The sequence below is a fragment of the Typopeltis vanoorti genome, chromosome 5 (genome assembly GCF_054136105.1).
Source record: "Typopeltis vanoorti isolate ZY-2024b chromosome 5, IOZ_Tvanoo_1.0, whole genome shotgun sequence".
Taxonomy (NCBI): Eukaryota; Metazoa; Arthropoda; class Arachnida; order Uropygi; family Thelyphonidae; genus Typopeltis; species Typopeltis vanoorti.
Window position 1 is genome coordinate 63461097 of NC_143553.1, and position 23345 is coordinate 63484441.

Here is a 23345-nt window from a genome sequence, read left to right on the forward strand (position 1 = left end):
AGTCTGATGATGATGATGATGATGACTGCTAAGGATAGAAAAGAAGTCTTCCGAGTGTAGATTTAGGGCATGTCATTTAAGAGAACCCTATTCAAATAGTCAATTTTAATTTTATCTATTACGCGAATAATCATGAATTATAAAAAAAGTGTTGCAGCTGTAGAAGCCTTAACCGGCCTCATAAGAAAGCAGAGGTTTTCCCACACTCGAAAACCAGATTTTTTCACCTAAAACAGGCAAAATAGCCAGATGAACACTCGCAATTTACAGAAATTATACACTTATCTTGCTTCTGTTGTAATTCAAAGCAATTCAACTTAACCCCAAATATTAATAAATAAAAAGCGAAAAGTTGATTACTCAGACTGCTCAGTTTACGAGGCCAGCAAATAGACTGTTGCAGCTTTTTAAACTGTACTATGTTGTTTATTTATCCAAACAATAAATTTAGCATACCATTTTATATATTGATGATTTTCTTGGGTAAAGATAACAATGTCAAAGCCAGATTTGTTTTCTAACTGAATTACCATTTCATTTACTTCCTCTGAAGCGAATGTTTATAAATCTTTCTTTAATTCGCGATTGGTTTCTCTTCGTTTTGTGCAGATTATTATGTAATCCTATTATCTCGAAGGAATTAATCAAAAAGCACATGCATTCATTAGGATTCGAATAAACACCAATTCGACTACTTTGTAAGTTAAAATGAAGAGGAGAGAGAGGATTGATTGAAACATCTGAAATATAAATGTTTCATTAACTTAATGCAACTTAAAAGGAAACACTTGTAAATTATTTTTTTAATTAGAAAGTTCCTCCTTATCGAAATTGGAAGAACAATAGCATATTGCGCCTTCCGACTGGAAAAGACAGGCGTTCGATTGCCGTCACGATGAGAGGAATCTTTAAATGGGCTTTTTTTTTTATCAGCAGCAGCATTCCTGATTACCCTACCTATCTTTGCATCATCAGCAAGTAGCTGAATATAACCGGTCAACTGCTTCCCAATGTCACAAATGTACAGAAGGAATAACAGCGGACCAAGCACTGGTACATACTTGTTTTACACCACCTGTTACCTTAAATCTTGCAGACTCAAATACCCCGTATGCCCACTTTTTGATATCTGTCAGTCAGCCATCCTGCTATCCACGCTAATATTCTATAATCAAACCCATATTCTCCAATTTATGCAATAGTCCACCATGCCATATTCTGTCAAAAGCCTTAGCAAAATCCAAAAGTATCACAGCGTATCCACTCTCCTTGTCTAGTTCTATGGTAACATTGTTATAGAATGTGAGCAAGTTTCTAAAACATTACTTTCCCTTAATAATCCCATGTTAGTTTTTGCAAAGTAGAGATTAACTGTCAACCCATTTCTGAATGCGAGCCCAAACCAATTTTTCTAAAATCTTCACCACTCCAGAGATACTAATTGGTCGATAGTTGGATACATCCGCCTTTGCACCGTCCTTGTCCAATGAAATTACCATACATTCTTCCCATTCCTGCGGAATCTTCACTGTTCTGAGACGCATATCAAACAGCCTAGTCAAAGGGATAGCCAGTTCAGTTGAACAATCTTTTATCAGACCTGCTGATATCCCATCAGTTCCTATTGCTGAATTCTTATTCAGTTTGTGCAACAGCTCTACTACCTCGTCCTCATACACCTGAGTTTCTTTATCCAGTTAAGAGGTAGCAGCAAGCTCAATGTTGCGTACACCAGGTTGATAGATTTTAACAAAATGGGAACTCAGTTGAACAACCTTTTCTGCATCTGTTACCCTCACGCTATATGCATTTAGAATAAGTATTATTTCATATTCATTCTTTCTTTTACTTCCAGCATATCGACAGAATTCTCATTGGTTGTCTTTAGCTTGCGGAGCCAGTCTGTTTTCATACTCATACTTAGCTTTTCGTACAACAGTTGACTCTTCTGGCCTGCTGTTTATAATTTTCATAATGGATATTATCCTTATGCAGATGGTATTCCTTCCACATCATCCATTTCTTGTGAATCTCTTGCTTAATAAGATTACTCATCCATTCGGCTCCTACCCTATTTATTCTTCGAACTCTCAGGACAGATCCTGATATTGCATCATTTAAGGATTGTTTAAATGCTTCCCATGCACTGTCGATATTCTTTCGATCTAACAATCGATCTCATTCCACTGAACCCAGTATACTCCTCAGCATAATTTCCTGCTTTGTTTCAGCATTTAACCTTTTATGAATTGAACATTCAAAACTTAGTCACTTCCCAAGTGAGTACTGCATGATCACTGTCACCAACCGTAGGCAGAATAGTTACATCTTTAACTGAAACATTCTCTGACATTGTAACCTAACACTCTTTGACCTCGAGTTCCTTCTGTCATATGCTGCTTCAGGAAGTTGAACCGCAACAGCTCAATAAATTTATTTCATTCTTCTCACGAGATTCTACTGCTACCCAATCAATATTTGGATAATAAAAGTCTCTCATTATGATTACTCTTTTCGCGCCCATCTTTTCTATTTGGTGATATGCATTTCTTCATTACTAGCAACCGATCCACCAGGTCAACAACACCTCACTATGTAGTTTGTCTTGTTAGACTCCACCTCGCACCAGATGGTTTCAAACTCACTGCCACATGAAATATTGTTAGTAGTATTACTACATTCATAGGTCTCAACTCTAACTGGATTTAAGTTATCCGATATCATTAGCAGCACGCCCACTCCTATCCTTTCTATCCTTCCTAAAAATACTGTACTCATGACACTCGATACCAGTTAATAGGTCTGATTCTGATAGCCAAGTCTCACTAATACCTACAATTTGGGGTTGCAACATATTGACTAAGGCAACAAACTCTATCCCTTTGTTTCTGATACTGCTAGCATTCGTGTACAAACTGATTCTTCCTTACATCAGTTTTGAGGCTGATGTTGATGTTAAAGACGCACGCACGCACGCACGCACGCACACGCACGCACGCACGCACGCACGCACGCACGCACGCACGCACGCACGCACGCACGCACACACACACACACACACACACACACACACACACACACACACACACACACACACACACACACACACACACACACACACACACACACAAGAAATATCTTAGAAAATATAGTTTCCTTCTATATTGCTTATTTAATTTGGTCCAAGCAGCAAATTTAAAAATGTTTATTTTTAACCTTTTACTATTTTTCTGTGCACTTAAGAGAATCATCCAGATTCGATTTTTTTTGTTTGTTTTTTTTTCTCGAAAGACGAGGTGCTTTAAATTATAGGATACTCCTATATTTTGGAACTGACTCCATCTTTCCTGCATAGTGAAGAAAATTTGAAGCTATTATCAGTGGGCCGTCGTAGCCCACTAATCAACTAAGACAATGGCTAGGAGCACCAAATATGGAGGGTGGCAGAAACCGGCAAAACTTTATCTCAAACGTAAAAACAAATGTTTTGTTTTTAAATTCAATATTTATGGAGGGCGAAATAGTACTTGGACATTGCATATACCTGAAAAATGGTCCTGGTTATTATAAAGCTAGTACAGGACTGTGTGTTATTTTACTGATATAATTACCTTTGAGCAATTATATCAGTAAAATTACGTAAATCCTTTCGTAATGTAAATCAAATTAAGGCAAAATTCCGATATGTGGCTGAAATACTAATCTTCGCCTTATTTCTCGATATTAGTCTTCCATGACACGAAGAAATTTTACAAGTGATATTTGCCTTCGTTACTGAAAATAAAAATGTATAGATGCATGTTCCCAAAGTGTTACTTTGGGAACATGCATTATTATTTTTTTTTTGTTTTACATTTTATCATTTATTATAATAATTAACACTTGAAGGCTTGCAAATATTATTATTATTTTTTTTTAATGAAGACATTCCGATGAATTTTCGCCCAATGAATTGTGTTTCTGTTGAAATTCCAAGAAAAGAAAATGGTGACACTGATTGTTGTTGCTGTCTAGTCGAACGGTGCTATCAAAAAACATGCTAAGACAATATCCTCTGGCGACTATACTCAAAACATCTGTGGTAACGTTAAATAATTAGTATCTGTTTAATGCTTTTTTTTAATTAGTTTAAATTTACAAAATAGAGTGGTTGTTTGAAATTCTACTCAATTTTTATTATATTTTTTCCACTTCAGTTTAGTTGTATTTGATTTAAGTGAACTTTTGATGAAGCTTTGCACTGACGAGTGTGTTTACACCAGCATCAATTTCAGATTATTTATTTATTTAAAAATTATACGGAACCACAAAATTGGAAATAAAAATTAGCATTATAAACAGAGAAAAATTAAAGTTTACGGATTGCACAGAAATGACACAATTATAGAAAAGTGTAATTTTCTTCTTAATATTTTCTTTTGACTAGAAATATATTATTTCATATTGATAAAATTCATATTTTTATGAATCATTACACTCCTCTTTACACTTATTATTTAAATTATCAGTAACACTTTTTTTCTGTTAATACCAAGAAGTTGTTCTGTTTCTTGCTGTGCAATTTTCATTCACATCTCACCAATAGGGATGAATAAGAAAAGCAAAAAAAAAGTATAAGTTCATGGAAGCAGCTTGATCAATTTTACCTGTGAAAAGAAACAAAACAGCATTAATGTTGATAGATTATTACAAGATTATTTCAGTTTTTTTCGAGCGTGTACAGTTTTAACAATGTTACGCACATAAACATAATAAACAATGAAATCATACCACAAGACAGCAGCACTTCATACCACATCAGGACATCGAACACATTGAACAGCTCTCCTGCGAATAAATATAAACTCACACCAATCATTAGATCTCTACATTTGTTAATAATCAGAGTCAAATATATTTTAGGTTTTGGTATTTTTCTTCTTTAGATGTTCATAGACAAGAACAATATTCCCTGAATAGAATAATAAGGCCAACTTAAATAAAACAGCAACAACAATATTGAATAGTGGAGTTCTTGTATTGTTTACAAAATCATGCAAGATGCAGTTCCTGCATTCTGTATGATGTTTAAAACAACTTCAAGTTATTAGCTGTTAGCTAAGCAGTTTACGGAGCATCAGAACTCATATTATATTTAAATACAGCACTTTGATTCAGTGCCACAGTTAACACCAGGTTTGAAGTTTGTGTTTTATGCCATAATTCAGGAAAATTGAACAAATGAATATTTGTTTTATGGAAATGTAAAAAGCAAGCAGATTTTTAAGTATATAACAGATTGGATCAAGTAAAAATATATAGAAAAGATATAATGAAGCGTAATATATCGTTTTTTTATTTATTTATACACATCAAGTAAATCATTGCTGAGTTGATTATTTTAGTGTGTTCCGTTTCCACAACTTCAAAACCATTTGCAAAGCAGTGAAATCGGTACTTTGACTTCAAAAACATGTTTACTTGATCAGATAAAACATCATCACATCTGATTTTTTATGATCCATGAATAGTCATAGCTCCAGTCACCAACACTATGTTTTAGAATAAATGATTTCATAAAATACATAATTATTAATAAGTCCATCCACAATATATTAAATGATAGCTTACCCTTTATTTGCGAGCTTGCTTATTTTATATTTTGATGATTTTGATGTTAATGCAAAACATTCTATTAATTTTATACTTTATTTTCAAATTGAGGAATTCCTTATTTAAAATAATTATTAAGAAGTGTGTGCGTGTGTAATTATAGAATTTAAGAATATATATATCCAAAGATCAAATAGAACATGACATTTCATTTCTTGATGACAGAAAACATATCATCTCTCTGAAAGATCTTGGCAAGAAATAACGCAATTTGATGGTATGAATATACCAAACTATTTCTTAAGGGATTGGAATTCTTTGAAGATATGACACTTCAGGAGAAAAAAAAAGATCGTATATCTGAAATAGGAAAAGAGAGAGTTTTCACTTACACGGAAAATCATTTCAGTGTACCATATCTAGTGACACCGAACTCTGAACTCCTCCTCCTCCTCTCTATCCACATCTCCAGAGGTGTGAAGCACTCTCGGCCAATATGCAACGTAGTGTCCTGTCTGAAATGATGTTTAACACGATGGAATGAATGCATTTGGACTGCTCAAATTTTCTTCCCTTTCACTTCTGTTTATTATATAGGATCGTAGGTTGTCCCGATTTTTTTTTCTTCTCCAGCGAATGCTAACTGTAGAAACATGTGATATATGAGTACTTCGATTCCCCAGTGAACTAAAGTTATTTCCTTCGCAATGCATGTGCAGTGCTGTATGCGATAATATTGGAAGAAAGATACTGTAAAGGATTTCTGAGGTAATCTAAGCGACGAATTTAGTTTTATTCATGTCAAACATCGTGGATTGAGTTTCATTCTGAACACGATAAAGGAGAAATAGCTATCTTTATTGAATCGACTACACTCTCTCTCTCTCTCTCGCTCGCTCGCTCGCTCTTTCAGTTTTTTACGTGTAGTAAACCCAGTCAAAGAAGAAATGTAAACAGATACAGGTTTAATGGTTTTCTTACAGAACATACAGATCATATCTGGAAAACAAAATCACGGAAAAGAGAAAATGCAGACTAAAAAAGAAGAAGAATAGTAATATAAGAGATAGATTAGATATAAAGACTTACCTGAAGAGCAAATCTTTCTCTATTGGTTGAAATAAATACAGCTGTTAGGAGTCTTACCTTTGAACGAAAGTATTATACTAGGAGAATACTGAAGAGAGAAGAAAGTTTTATATAGTTGAGATATATCCATTGAAGATTTTATCGCAGTGGGATACTCAAAATTCTAACTCGGCCCATTTTGAGGTTCAAGTTTTATCATTAGACATTTGATTCGTTCAAATCTCGACTTTCTGTGTAGTAACACGGTCTGAAGTTTAATAGTAAATAAAATATGATAGCAAATTGAGTTAGATCTTGAAAATTTTCAGCTACATAAAGTTCCTTATTCGATTCAAGCCATAAGTCCACATAATCACACATACTAATACTTGGACCTCGTAGTGTTTGCTTGAATTAACTGCATTTGTGGTTTTCGGAGGAGGACACACTTGGTACATTAATGGAAGTTAATTCAGCACGAACAAGTAGGGGAAAATTTATGCATGCCGTTGGCTCTATGCGGACGCAGATAAGCTAACAGCACCCTCACTGATCGCGGTAATGAATTCTTTAGTGACATTTATTAGAATTTGGAGAAACGATCACAGTGGGATTGTCGGCATAGCTCATTTTGGTTGTGAGGTAGTAAAGGAATTATGCGAAATAATGCTTCCCATGAATACTTGCGCTAATTTGCATTGTTGTTTTGCTTTAACTACAACAAACAATACAGTTTTTCAGCAAGAAATATTATGAAAGATAATATTTCTTTCACACACACACACACACACACACACACACACACACACACACACACACACACACACACACACACACACACACACACACACACACACACACACACACACACACACACACACACACACACACACACACACACACACACACACACACACACACACACACACACACACACACACACACACACACACACAATGGCTAGTATTAAAATTCCTGCACTAAAATATGATATTTAACTCCACAAACAACACTCTAGGATAGACTCACTGTAACGTCCTTGTATAGCGCTGAAAGAAACTATTAAATATAATAACAGTTATTATACTTCATTAGAATAATACATATTCATTAAGGGACATATTGAACAACACAGGCTAACTGAAGACAAGAATGAAGACGCTGAACATCGTATTTGTGCATGTTTAAGTGTTCTTCGTATGGAGAATACTTAAACATATTCTGACTGTCATCTTGCATAGGATGACAGTAAGAATATAATATATTTGTCCGCAGATAGAATACGCTACAAAAATTTTTTTTTTTCCTTACAGAATGCTTCTTATCCTAAGATATTCTTATGATTATCTTCAATCTCTTTTACAGCACAATCTCTAAAAAATGTTCTTTTCTGGAATTCTGTTTATGTTTCTTTTTTTTAATTTTTTTTCGAGCGAGTGGACGACTCACCTGACATATTTTTCTATGCTTCTTAGAAGATTTTCAATTCGGTGCATTCTCCGAAAAAAGCACGTGTCTTATCTTTTTGTTTATATGATTTTGTAAAAAAAAAAAAAAAAAAAAAAAAAATTGCAGCATTACTTCTATTTTAAAATTGAGTATTGGAAAGTTTGTCGAATTCAATAATTGAATCATGCCTGTCATCTATTTCTAATGCTGTTTTTATCACCATTGCACTATCCATTTCGTTTTTCCATTCTGTTGGACTTATAATTGATTTGAAAACGAGGCATAAAAATTAATACGTCACTTCACAACAACTATGGAATATGTCGTTTACTGAATGAGCATATTTTCCACTTTGTTCGCTATTACAAAGACGATCAATTGTATTTTGCATCAAAACTATGGAGGTTTTATTTATATACTTTTTCTTCATAAGTAAGGTGACCTTCTCCCTTTATTTAAGAGGACAGTCCTTCATTTCACTGCTGTGTCCTTTAGATTTTTTTTTTCTAAAATGGCCATTTTGTCCTTTATTTTGTGAATTGAAATAGTATATTGAATATTGGGGCGCAGCACACAGCTCATAGAAACATGAAACTGTCATTTCACCGGCACTCGCTAGCAGCGCGGCATGTATGGCTGCATCGTTTATGTGCGTGTGTACATATTGTACTTGACTGTGTGTGTGTGTGTGTGTGTGTGTGTGTGTGTGTGTGTGTGTGTGTGTGTGTGTGTGTGTGTGTAGAAGCTGTGGTACGAGTGAGTGGATGTAAACATATCTTTTAAAAACATTTTAAAAATTGTTGAATTATGCTTGTCTCCCGGGATCTAATGCCCCCACTGAACGAGTATTTTCATTAGTGAACAATATGTGGACAAGTGAAAAAACCCAATTAAAAATCGAAACATTGAAAACATGCATTTATACCAAATGCTACTTTGACATGAATTGTATACAGTTTTATGAATTTTTAAAACACAAACCTCATTTATTAAAAAAAAGTTCATTCTTGTGAAAAGTATATCAAAATTAATTTTTTAAGTAATGATATGATTGTTTAAAATGCTTATATACATGCTTATATTTTATAATAAATGTTATAAAGCTTTTTAGTTTTAGTGAAACAAATAAACGCAACCTGCTTTTTTATTATGAAACAATTTCTGATTTGTCCTTTGTTTTCTCCAAAGAAATATGGCCACTGTACTCATAAGTGATCTTCCCTAATTTTATGGTTCTGTGTCCGTTATATGCTTTCATAGTAATTCTGCAGCATATAAAAATATTTTCTAGTGATACAGCCATTAACCATTAACGCTACTGTCAGGATGGGTGAAGCACACGTGCTTTTCATATTCGCCTTTGTCTGTGATGAGAGTTATTTGAGAAAGGGAGTTTTGTGAGCAAGCTCGCCCTCTGGGGGCAGTTGTATTAAGTATGATCAACTGGGAGTAGAATAGCCTTCAGTCTTTTATATTTGTAGTAATCTGTTTCTTTGTAATTGACAGCTTGTACTATCAGCGAGTTTGAATCTGACTTGACGAGGAATTTTTCTGCGAGATCGCGGAGATGGGAGGAAATGTATGGATTGCCGGTTTCTCGATGAATCTGTGAATTTCTGATAAACCACGGGGCGTTCAGGATCATCCTCAGGCATAGTGATACAGTCCTTATAAGGACTGGCTTAAAATGACGAAGCAAGAATGCTTTTCGTCTTCCCCGTTATCTGTAGACAGTGTAGGGATAAGGTGTTATTGAGCTATTAAAACTCTGATCATGGCAGGAGTAACAGCAATAGCCGAGCCTCAGTTAGAACTTCATTGCCATCCATTACCCGCCAAGGGTATTAATCACCTTATAGTCCTTATAAGGACTGGCTTAAAAGGGCGAAGCAAGAATGCTTTTCATCTTCCCCCTTATCTGTAGAGGACAGTGTAGGGACAAGGTGTTATTGAGCTATTAAAGCTGTGATCATGGCAGGAGGGTAACAGCAATAGCCTAGCTTCAGTAAGAACTTCATTGCCTACAGCATTGCCATCCATTACCCTCCAAGCACCGCATCTCACGGTGGATTAATTTTTCTCTGCTCTGGTAGGTGAGCAGAGCTCGGTATTAATCACCTTATAGTCCTTATAAGGACTGGCTTAAAGGGGCGAAGCAAGAATGCTTTTCATCTTCCCCGTTATCTGTATCTGTAGAGGACAGTGTAGGGATTAGGTGTTATTGAGCAATTAAAGCTCTGATCATGGCAGAAGGGTAACAGCAATAGCCGAGCATCAGTTAGAACTTCATTGGTTACAGATTGCTATACATTACCCTACAAGGGTATGGATTTTCCGCTTCCATATTATCCTTATCCTTATAAGGACTGGCTTAAAGGGGCGAAGCAAGAATGCTTTTCATATTCCCCGTTATCTGTAGCGGACAGTGTAGGGATAAGGTTATTGGGCTATTATTAAAGCTCTGATCATGGCAGGAGGGTAACAGCAATAGTAGCCGAGCCTCAGTTAGAACTTCACTGGCTACAGCATTGCCATCTATTACCCTCCAACATTATGCATTTATGAACGGAAATAAATTTAATTTTATGAAATAAATAAAATGGTGTTTTTATTATTACTATAGTTTTAATAATAAACTCTTTTCTAATAAAGATATAATATCAATTTATCTAGCCAAATAAGTATAACATCTAATTGAATATAAAATCCTTAGAAAATATAAATGTATCTTTAGAAAAAGTAAAAACGTGTGCTGCTCACTGAATCGTAAGATTTCTGTTTATTTAAAATCTGTACTTAGATAATTGTGATCTTGTTCATATTTATTACAAGATTTACCAATGTAATTTATTTTATTTCTCTGTAATAATAATAATATACCAAATATTTTATGTATAACCTATATTCAAGATTTTAAAAACATTTTCTAAAATTATAAATTTATAGGAGCAATTCAATAAATAATATTAATTGGTATAATAAGGCGCATTTTGAAATATGCTAAAACCTTATGTGTATACGGAAAAGCGGTTGCTATAACAACGCATTGCACTTCTTTCTTTCAGCAGTCTGCGAATGTCCAATTGTTGTATTATTCTCATAGCTCAAGTAATGCAATAAATATACAAAATCCGTCTATAGTATATGTATTTTAGAATTAAAATTCCTATTATTTTTGTATTAACATACATTTTGTTTTTAAAGTATATTTCAATATACTTTAAATATTTTTGAAGGAGTATGTCACACTTTTCACATTTCTTCAACGTAATGTATCTCGCTAAATTGGTGAGAAAATTGGGAGTAAGGGAAGTGATGCCTTTCATTGACCGTAATATCATCATAATATGTCATTCTTCTACTTAACAAAAAATAGAATAAAAAAAAAAACTAAGTTAGTGAAGGAATTTGTTTCATCTCCGGGAGTTTACAACGAGCAATTGAGTTGTTTGGAATTTCTGGTTCGTTTTGTGAAAAAAATGTCAATACTAAAATTTCATTATATTGTCGATGATGGTGGCGGCAGTGCGTGTGTGTTGTTTTTTATTGCTTTATTACACGGGATTTACGCTCTACCTGAACTTATATTATTAATTAATGGCTGCAGTGAGTGGAAAGTTAGTTAACTGTGATGAACACAATCAATATTTTTGTTTTGTGGTTTGGTGAAACTCAACGAGTAAAATTCATTATCTATCGAGGAAATTTACATGCACGGAACAAAAATAAAAAGAATTTCATTTTTATTTGCATTTTCCATGTTAATTAATTTATATATCTAATATGTTAATTTTGAATTGGTGGGAAAGCATTAATAGCATTTCGAGCAATTTTTTTAATTTTATTATTTTATAAAATATTTATATAAATAATAAAACTATTTACTTTTTTTATTATTAAAATAAAATTTATTTTAAGCTTGAAACTGATCATTAAAATTTGTGCAGCTACTATATTTACCGATTTTAGTCAATTGTTTGTTGTTTATTTTACTAATTCGAAAAGAAAAATATAACTGAAATTTAGCTTGCTGATATTCTTGGTATTATTTTGTACTACTATACACATTTTCTTCTTTAAATTTACTCGGGGAAAAGCAAACACTTACTTGTGTCTTAAGTTGTAAAATGATTCCTTTAAAAACATTTTTTTTTCTTCCAAAATTCATAAAGACATGAACGCATATAGACAGAAAAACAACATCAAGAAAATTACCTGAAAAGAAGGGAGAAATGTGCTAGAAGTGAAATCCTCAGTTAAATAAGAACTTTTCATCTGAAGGTCAGTTTGCTGATCTCTTAATTTAATGAAGAAGACGCTACAAGAGTATTATCTTCTTCATCAAATGTGAGTTGTCTCCCAAAAGTCGGTTGGTTCACAAAGACAATTACTAGATATATAAGTAACTCGTGGACTAATTTTTGACAATTAGTTGCGCCTATTATGGTTTAAGCTTCTCCAAAATATCTCATGTGTACGATATGATTCACATCAGAGACGTTTATTTGCAAAGACATTGCCTTTGCAAGTTAAGAATCTTATTTATCTATTACCAATCATTCCTGAACTTTGCTTTTTGGCTCGATGGATGGTGGAGTCATTTGAAGAGTAGCATTGTAGAAAAAAATTATTGATTTCACAGGTAGCACATGATGCGATTAGAGTTCATGTGTATACTTGTTATATTATACGACTATTGAAAAATCAGCACAATATATTTTTTTTAAATAAAAAAATCCACAAGATCATTAAAATCTTTCACCAGCTTGAACTGTAAAAGCTACTCATGCTGGTATAAGCTTTTATCTGATCTCCAATTTTTTGCCGTATAAGACTGCTGTTAATTCGTTGAATTTCAATTCATCTAGTTAGCCAATCTTACATTAATGATCTAATTTCTAATTCTTGATGTATGTGCCGCTTACAGCACATTAGTTGCTTAGAACAGAAAGTAGAACGATGCAGAAAGTAGAACTTTTTGCATCGAATATTCTGTTTATGAGTTCTTCTGAATGGATTTGCTTATTGAAGTGAGATATCATAATTCTTATAATTCTGATAATAATTTTTCCCACACTTGCTAAATTTCACAGGAAAATTGCTTAAGACATCAAAAGTATTTGTTATTCATCTTTGCCTGTTAAATAATTTTTTCGGTCGTTTCTTCCCAGAATATGAACGCTCTTGAACTGTTGTCTTTGAGGCTCCATAGCCCAGTTGGTATAGACAAGGCATTTGATAGGAAAGACCTGGGTTCGATTCCCATCTATGACGGGAGGAACTTTATAAGATCTTTTCTACTAAACGTAAGTCAGTCCTCAAACGGAAGTGGAGGGTTACCCCAGGAAAATTGGGGTTTTCCTCCTTCAAAAAATGCAAACCAGCCAGTGACAAAACATATGTACAAACATAGATCACGTCAGGGAATGATGGCCTGCACTGGTTCTCGGCTAGGAAGTAGCGACTTCTAACAATACCTCATCTCAGAAAGAACTAAATGCCCCTAATGATATCTTGGATACTCCCGTACGCTAACAATAACAACAACTGTTGTTTTGATTATATAATTACTAAATTTGCAACGATCTTTGCAAAGGTCTTTCCTGGTAATCACCAATACAGTTTGGTTACTCATCTTCCGTTGCTCTGGATAAACTAACGAAATGCTTCTCTACGGGCACTTCGATACTCAGGATGATGTATGTTGGCCAAAGTTTCCATTTCCATATGAAACTAATAAGAACAATTTTTTATTGTTGTTAGTCTAAACACTTTAAGGAGAAACAATGCTCTCCACCCTCAATACAGATGGAACAGACTTAAATTAATTTCATTAAAATTTGCATTCCGAATGTGTTTGTTCATGTGTATAGAGACAGTAACTAATGAAGAATTAGTTACTGTCATAAGGCAATTCTTCTAATGAAGAATTGTCTGTAAAGCAGAGTTAACACTCCTGATTTACACTCATTCGTAGATTCATCTTGAAGGTGTTCGAAACCAATTCCAAAGGAATCCTTCTCAATTTTTGTCCCTGTAGTCTCCAATATCTGTATATTGCTTGTATATTTCTGGTAGCTTGCCTGTTTTGAGGAACAAAAAAAACGAATTTTCAGAAGACCATTTCATTGAAAATAAATGGTAATGGTTCTCACTTCATAGATGAGATTCGATCCGAGGTATTTCCAACCAAATCTCTAGTCTAAACCAATTAAGCTACAGAGTCTCAGTGTACTTTGACCATTAATTCGGACTGTCAAGCGAGAATAATTGCGAATGAATTGAACAGTTTATGGACTATTAAAGAGCACCAGTGCAATGTTGCCGAAATATACAAATCCTTGCAGGCAGTTGTTACTAGATAATAGAAGCAGACCATGCCATAAGTCTGAGAGGAACTTTATAGGTAAGAATCATCACTGGTAGGTTGCTTTTCACATAAACACGCTATGAATTCTGGTTTGTCCAACATTTATTCTCCATTCCAAAGGCACTATACACGTAATTAATAGATACCATAGTATATATAATAGTATAGTCTAATAAAATATGCTTTATCACATTTTTAAGACTTAAGAATACACCTCTGGTCAACACGATGAACTCTAAAAGTTGGAGTATTCCGTTTTCAATAGTAAATATTCCAGGAGTTCCATGATCGTAGGGAAAAGACATTTACTGGGACGACTCTGTTGACATTTCTCATTAGACGATAAATAAGACTTGTTTATACTCCGCTGAATTTCACGGAGTTCTGTAATGCATCCAATGATGTAGCAATTATTCCGAAATGAAGCTTTCTTTTAATATGATACATGTACATTAATCTATATTTGTCATTTGGTTAATCACAAGCAAAACTCAGCCTATATTTTAAAAGTTTTGGAGCTGTTAGGAACAGTGTTTTCAACTTTGGTTTCGCTTATTATCAGGGTGATAGTCATTGAAGTTTCTAGTGTGCAGAACAATGTAGCGCTGTACAAGTTCAAGATCCTTATTCATTCTACGGTGCATCCTCTCAAAAACAATGGCAGAGTAGTAGTCAGCCAGCTCATTATTGTTAGCCGACATCTGAAAATAATGGAGAGCTGACTCATATTGTACCAAACACGCACATATACATATGGCACTTCAAGTTTCATTCCCAAAGCTCTTTAAGCATCCTAGACGACTTCTCATTCTTCACATCCAGGAAACTAAAATCAGTGTATGTTTTGGTGTCTAATATTTGAAATTCCATGTCGTAGTGGATATGAGATCACAATATTGCAGCAAAATGTTCCCTGATCATTTTATGGGTATTTCATTGACAACTGTTTAACTAGTTTCCATTCTGCATTACATTTGCTTTACGTCTCTCACGTATTCTTTGTCTGATCTCAATACTACCTGGAATGTTGTATGTAGTATTTATTAGCTGTACACAGAAACCAGAGGATTTCCTCACAAAAAGTCGTTTTCCATCCCGCAAAGCAGGCAAAGATCTACAGAATATACCCAGTAGATATACATAATAACAGATTTTCAAATAAGATTAACCTTACTATTAGTTAATTAGATTGTTATATTAGACGTCTCTAAATGGATGCCGTATGGACACCCCGAACCTAGGGTTTTTTGAACTGAACTCTCTGCTTGAAGATGAAGCAGCAGTCGAGTCAGAGCTGCCCTGTCCACTTAGTAAAAAACCATAACTACCCATGTCTATGGTGGGATTTGACCCAACCGACCGTAGGTTAGAGCAGTGCTTCCCAAACCTCTGGATGTCAGGGCCCCCTTTGCAAAAATTAAAATATTTCAGGGGCCCCCTCGAAAAAAATCGTAATAGAGAGATACATTATTATCATATTTATTGTATTTATATTCAATACAAAACATACACAGCGAATATTGCAAAAATCAAATGCAAATATTACATTTTTTTGCCTCTTACCGTTTGGTTCTGAAGACGATGCGGGCTGTTCTGGTAAAATATGAAATACTGTCCTTTTTTTTTTTGAGTCTGTTTCTGCTTCTTCTGATTGTTCGCGGGAATTTTTTTTTATTTTTTATCAGCCACTTATCCATTTCAGGGTTAAATTTTTTAATGTAGAATAGATCAAATAATATCACCACTTACCGATACTGGCACACCACAGACTGATAACATGAAATTAGTGAATATTACCTGAATAAGGAAATCCCCGGACCAGGAACATTTTTCTCTTTTGTGACTTTTCTCCTTTTACGGCAATTAAACCTAACGCGAAACAGACAGCAAAGGCAGGGTTATTAAAACGTACATATGATTGGTGCGGTATTAACAAAAGATCGCGCAACCGAAAGATAAAAGCATAGCCGACAATTGAGTTGAAATGCTAACTCTCTTCAACCGAATTCCATATGTGAAACTGCCATAACATTCATTATATATATATATATATATATATATATATATATATATATATATATATATATATATATATATATATATATATATACAGGGTGTTCGGGATAAATTTGACATATTTATAATTAATTATATTTTCCCGTAAGTTACATGTATTAACACACACTTCTCTTCATTTAAAAGTTTGGACCCTTCTTCATTCATATACAAGATGTCAGAAAGGATGGATAGCTGGAACCCACCTGAATCATGGAAGAGAATAACTTGTATCATGATGATTCGTGCCCGCCATCAAAATAAGGATATTAAGACTGCTGCCCAATGCTCCCTGAATACAGTAAAAACAATCAGGAATGAACTAGAGACTTGCAATGGTGACTACGAGGATGTAGCAAGAAGAAAGATCCCTAGCAGACGATCTGATTGCGTTCGTACAGCAGAATTCCTCGCAAATCTGCAGGAACAGGTGTTGAAGAACCCTGGCATTGGAATTCGGGCTTTGTTCGTGGAGTTGCTAACTGCAGTTAAGCCCTGGATAACAAGGGTAGCCAATGGTAGGCCGTATGTATGGCAGCAGGATTCGGCCCCTTGCCACACCTCTGGGAAAAGTCAAAAATGGTTGTCTGAAAATTTCTACGACTTCACCAGTCCAAATGTTTGGCCTCCAAACTCCCCAGACCTTAACCCCATGGATTATTTTGTATGGGGCGCAGTTGAAAAAGACACCAATCGCACTTCCAGTAATACAAAAGCCCAGTTAATGGATAAAATTAAAACAGTTTTTGCGGCCCTTCCCAGGGAGACTGTAGCATCAGCTTGTTCGAGGTTCCGAAGCAGAATTGAAGCTGTGATCGATGCTAATGGTGGTTATTTTGAGTAAATCTTGTTGATAGTATTGTAATTAACTCTGCCTGTAATGTTTTTTTGTCAATTCATTAAATTTAATAGATACAAAGAAGATTTTCTTTTTCCTTACGAAACTGTCAAATTTATCCCGAACACCCTGTATATATATATATATATATATTACTTAGTTTTAACACTTTTACGAATTTTAACACGTTCGGTTGAATTTTATTGCTGCCTTGGGAATTCGAACTCACGCACATCTAATTAATAACAATAGTTTTTAGTTAGATACTGTGTTTGCCCATGCAACATATGGTTTTGTTTCAGTCTATACAGCATAGTTTCTGTATGAGTGATAACATGAAATTAGTGACATGAAACACTAATTAATGTGATTCATTAATTAGTGTTTTTATCCAAGTTGTCTGTAATTGCACTATTTGTTGAGAAATATATTACACAGACTGCTCATACCTTATTCACTGGCATAATAAAAGTACTTGTTTTTATTGCCTCTGCAGTATAGTGGCTGTTAGGGAGGGCGTGTTGTTTACCACTGCAAGCGAGTTACTATCTCCCCACATGAACTTCTTTAAGTTTTTTTTCATCTGTGAAGTATATATGTATGCGAAACTTTTATTGGTAACAGAAAACTAGATCGGATGACAGTGATAATATAAAACGAATTTTGATATGTATATAAAGTCAATATCAACAGTCCCTGATTCCGAACGCGTGATGAAAGGTTCAGGAAGATCTGGAGCTTCCTTGGAGAGCATTCGAAGTAAATACAGTACAATTAATCACTGCTTTGAAATGAAACATGTGAATAAGCAATATTTACTAATATTCATTAAGCGCCGAAATACGCAGGAAGCAAAGTTTGTGAACCAACACCAATGTGTGAATTTTTCCATTAAAATATAAAAAATAACAAAAAAGAAATAATAAAAGTTAAATACGTTTCTTTTAAAATAAAAAAAAAATCAACTTAGTCTTAAAACATTTTAAATTTGTTTTCATTATTTCACGCCCCCCTCAACAAAACCTACGGCCCACAGTTTGGGAAGCGCTGGGTTAGAGAATGGTTACGCCATCCATTTGGAAAATTAGGGCGGCAACATAAAGCCAAATTATTCAGGGGTGGCAAGTCACAAAATATTAACACGAAGGGTATGACGACGATAACCAACTTTCATTCAACACATAAATAAGCAATAATAATATGTTGAATGAGAGCAAATTTAAGCTACTTTTGAATCATACGATGATCAAGAAATAAAGAAGTAAAACCTTTGCAAGAAAAAAAAAATCTTGGGAGTAACGGACTGTGTTTTAACAGTAACTAGTAATTTTGGTTTAATAAGTTAATTAACATTTGTAACACATTTCAATCGACAATAATGCATGAATGGTAACATATGCTCATGAAGAATAGGACGTAAAGGACAAGCTGTTATGACATGAAGACACAAAGAAGAAGTACACAAAAACCGCCCCTCAGAAAGCTGACTATTCAATAACTATCACCAATGTGATGGTGAAATTTTCTACCCTGTTATTCACATATTGACATTTCCTTAGATTCTGAGTAAAACGATGAAATTTGCAATGTCTTCTACTAGACGGAACAGAATTATCAGGTGACTTTCTAATACCTTTAAAATATACTCCCTGGTACAATTCATGCAATATTAGGAATGGTAGATAAGATGACTTACGTACGAAGTTCACTCGGAATGTTATTGTCTGTTCGGCAATCGCATATTTTAATGGTACTAATAATTTACAGAATAAACTAAAATTTGAAATACTCCACAGCTAAAAGTTGCTGGATTAAAATACGCTGACAGTATTCAACAATGTTTCTGATATCAACGAACGTGCTGGGGTCCTTCACACCGTTCTGAGATTATGGTAGGTATTTCGATGTTCTGATGTCTTTTTTAGAATAAAAATTACCGTATAATTACGCAATCACCTCAATTTGCTCTCACATCATACGAGGAGTCCCAGTATAAGACTTGAAAAAAGGGAATTTAATCAAACTACGAGTTCGTGTATTTCCACTAATCATAGGATCAAGTGTATATCAACCCTTAGTAAAATGTGTGGGGAGCATTCATTTTCTATCACTCGTGCAAGTAATTCGTCCACTGCAACGGGTACACACATACATACACAGCGTTTAAAGTAAAAAGTTCGGATTTTTTTTTTCAATAAATAAATAAAATGTGTAAACTCACTTGAGCCTAAATAATAGTAGCGATCCTTTGTGGAATAATTCTGATTAACTTGTAATACTAAAAAAAGTGCGCTTCAGAGAGTTAGTTCCATTATTGTAATTGGGAACATAACATTTGAAGTAGAAGTTACCGTTTTTCTTCTGATACAAAACAATTTGAACAATGGGTGTCCTTTGGGATTCACATGACGAATTCAGAAAGACCAAGCAAATTATTTGTCGTTTTACCACAAATCAGACAACTTCTTAGAATTCCACGATTAAAAGCAAAATGATGACTTTGAAATTTCGTTAAATTTCAGACTACAAAGCAATCAGTTTTGAAGTTTTCAGAATTCTGATCTCAAACGAAACCAAGCTTTAAAACTACAAAACCACGATATCTTCTCCAAATTTCATCAATGGACAATGGACTTCAGCATGTATTGTTTTCTAAGCATTCTTCAAACCCAAACCTAAATGTTGTCAAACCAGAAGGTCATACTGAATCCTGTCCGTCCACAGGATTATTTCTGGATTTGAAGAATAGAATTATTGGAAAGAATTTTCCAAACATCGAATATTTTGTATAGCCTTTTGAATAGCACTTGGCACACGTTATTTCTTATAGATTACTGACCTTATGGATAACTGCATTTTGATGCTGCGCTCAGTGTTTTGCATGGACAATAGACGGTATAAGGATCCCTCGGTATTCTGTATTATCGGTCTGTTAATTGCCTTGGGGAACTCGATGATTTTTTAATCGTTACACTCTTAATATGTCATGCATATACCTGAAATTATGTTCGCTTCAACTGGAAAGTCAACAGTTTGCTTTGGCACTCAAAGTTACCAATGTGATATCCAAACAGTCAAACTGCTCCATTGCTACTCCCCTGACTGTTACATGAATGTATCGAGACAATCGTCCAATGTAATGGTGTTCAAATATTCAATTTGCGAAAGTATACATAATAGTACAGTAATAAACTGAACTGTCCAGAGCTCTGTACAGAGTATAGTTATATTTCTATTTATGGAATATCCTAAAACTGTTATGACATTATAAAAATTTTTAGCAGATTGTGTAAAAATTACAGTTAACTTAGAAAAATGTTACCATGTAAAACAGTTTTAGGGAGATATTTGAAAGCCATCCCGACTACAAAAGAAATTATTAAAACCAAAATATAGAATTTCTATTTTTTTTTTTTTGTTGTTGTTGTTGTTCTTGTTGTTGTTGTGTTACTTGGTTAAATGTATATAGCAAAGACAGTACACATTGGCACATATAATCTTTATTCTTTTTTCTTACATATACTTTACATACAGAACTGTAATGTGAAAAAAATACGCCAGGAGTCGCTGCTAGCGGAATGCTTCCAAGAAGACGAAGTTTTTCATTACATCAATAGGATACAAAGGAAAATTAAATACAGGTTTAATACTTTACTGGAATAAAATTAGCAAACAATTTATACGTCCCTTGAACCCATATGATAACTACCCACAACATTGCTACAACACACGGGGAGCAGCACACACACAATCTGTACATTGTTAAATACATATTTCGTTCACAGCTGCTATATATACTTATATACATACATCTGCCGTGCAGACACATCCTTTGTGCGCAGCTCTGTCGAATTTTAGAACACTGCGGAGCATTTTTTTTTCTCTCTCAACTCTCTTATTTTGATGACCAGACTTTGACTCTCAACAAGGTTTTTAGAATGAAACTGGAATAAGAAGTCAGTAAATATTTGTTGAAAAAAAAAGTAGAGTTTGAGGGATTATTAATGAAGACAGTGGTGTCATAGGTGTTCTACAATGTGAGAATGACATTTCTAAAATTAGATGTCAAAGATATATAAATTGACAATGAAAGTACAGATACGTTTAATGGATAATGTATCAACCGACAAAAGGAAAGAGTGAAACAAAAATACTTATATAATCAATAATATTCCTTTTTGCGGACAACTGCTGAAGAGAGGAGATGGGAAAACAACCAATAATACACTGTTTATACCACGCTACCGGCCAGCACGTATATATACGTCCACATTTCCATGGATGCGAAGTGCATATTAAAATTGTAATACCATTGATATTACATTGAAATTTATGATGGATACGAAGCTTTTGAGGGTGCGTATTTGATCTTTAATGGCCGGTAAGGGGATTATGTGAAGCTATTTACGGCAGAGACAAAAATGGTGAACAAGGAACGTTTTAAAGAAGATAAGAACAAGAAAGCGATGAGTTGTAAAAATAAAAAGTGGTTATTTGCAGTTTGAAAGAGATATGTTAGTTTGCTGTGCGGTTTTTCTGGTGATATTTAAAATAATTTAGTTTAGTCGGCAGTGTGAAAGCAGTTGGCAACTTTCAAGTTGGATACTCAAGTGCTATTTCAGGGATTCATGTAAAATATCAAAGTCTGGTCTCTACTAAAGTAAAAGGATAGCTTTATTTATCCAGTCAGATGGAAATGACTTAGAGAAACAACAAGCATTGTGAAAGTCGTATCCAGAAATAATCATGAGCCATTAAATGTGGAAAGTTGGCATTTCGTCTTCGTTTTGCACATTCATCAGGTTTATTAGAGATATTTCGCTACTGGAAGCTTGTTTGTTAAATAATCATTGCTTTGAAGCCATACCATTTATTTCTTCTTCACTGTAATTACACTATTCAATTAAACCATTTCCTCAAGACGTCCATCATCTTTCCTTCATTTGAGCATCTTTAAACAGATTTTCTGATTCGAAATGAGATTGTTAGAAAAGTAGGAACTGAACTCAAACAGTCATCATCGCCGATCGACCTCCAGTAAAGGAGGAATTGAACTTTAGCACCAAATGGATTGCACGTGGAGAAAATTTGAGGGAGGAAAAGAATTTATTTTCTTCATCTACTAGTGAGTGATGTATTGGTCTGAGTCTGCAGAAGATGCAAGGGAATAATTAGCTGAATCCCTCTGTTCGTTCTGCAATTTCGATCCCAAGTGACTATGTGTATTGGCAGATGGGTTGCTGTAATGGTAACCCCTGGAAGGAGTTATGGGCAGTTGATTTGCGTGAGGGGGTGGTTTAGGAAGAGTGGCTGGGATAATCTGAGGGCATTCGCTATAATCGTGACGGTCGGAAAATGAAGTCATTCTAACGTTGGTGGCTCTGCCAAATCTTCCTTGATTTTGCGCATCTTCAGTTGGCGGTTTAGTCCTATTTGAATTCCGCCAGATGACCATAGTTGTCTCTCTAGGATCATAGTACACTACATTATCACCATGCTGGGCGGGATGAGGAAAACTACCGGATGGTCCTCTTTGTAAGGACATACTTCTCCAGGGCGGTGAAGGAAGCGCCACATGGACCATGTTCTCCATACTATTCGATCGCTTTTCTCCTATCGTAGAGGTTGAGTGTACACCGCTCGATGAGTCACTACCTCCTTTCTCTGGAGACGTGGAGGACTCACTGATGGATGGAGAATGGTTACCATGGCAGCGGTCCTCCGTACTTCCCTTACTTGCACCTGAATCGACGCTGCGAATACTTTTCGGAGTAGAGCTTCCTACAGAAGTACCACTGTGGACGACGGCCGAAATGTTCACCTGATGGCCTGGAGGACTCTGGTCAGGAATCAGGTCGTAGTCATCATTCTCTCGTACATCCGGGTCCTTAGCGTCTCCTAACGGACAGATACTCTAGTGAGAAAAATGTCAACATTAATTACTACAAATCTAAAACAAAAATGATTACTCAA

General features: G+C 34.7%; 1 protein-coding gene across 1 annotated transcript in view; it reads right to left on the reverse strand.

Moving 5' to 3' along the window:
* Positions 1-20856: 20856 nt before the first annotated feature.
* The window catches only part of LOC150106473 (uncharacterized), a 153531-nt gene continuing 151042 nt past the window's right edge, over positions 20857-23345 (reverse strand). The window contains exon 4 of the mRNA XM_090392465.1: positions 20857-23286. Within this exon, the coding sequence (XP_090248591.1) occupies positions 22495-23286 (792 nt within the window). The 3' untranslated portion in view covers positions 20857-22494. The remainder of the gene's footprint in view (positions 23287-23345) is intronic.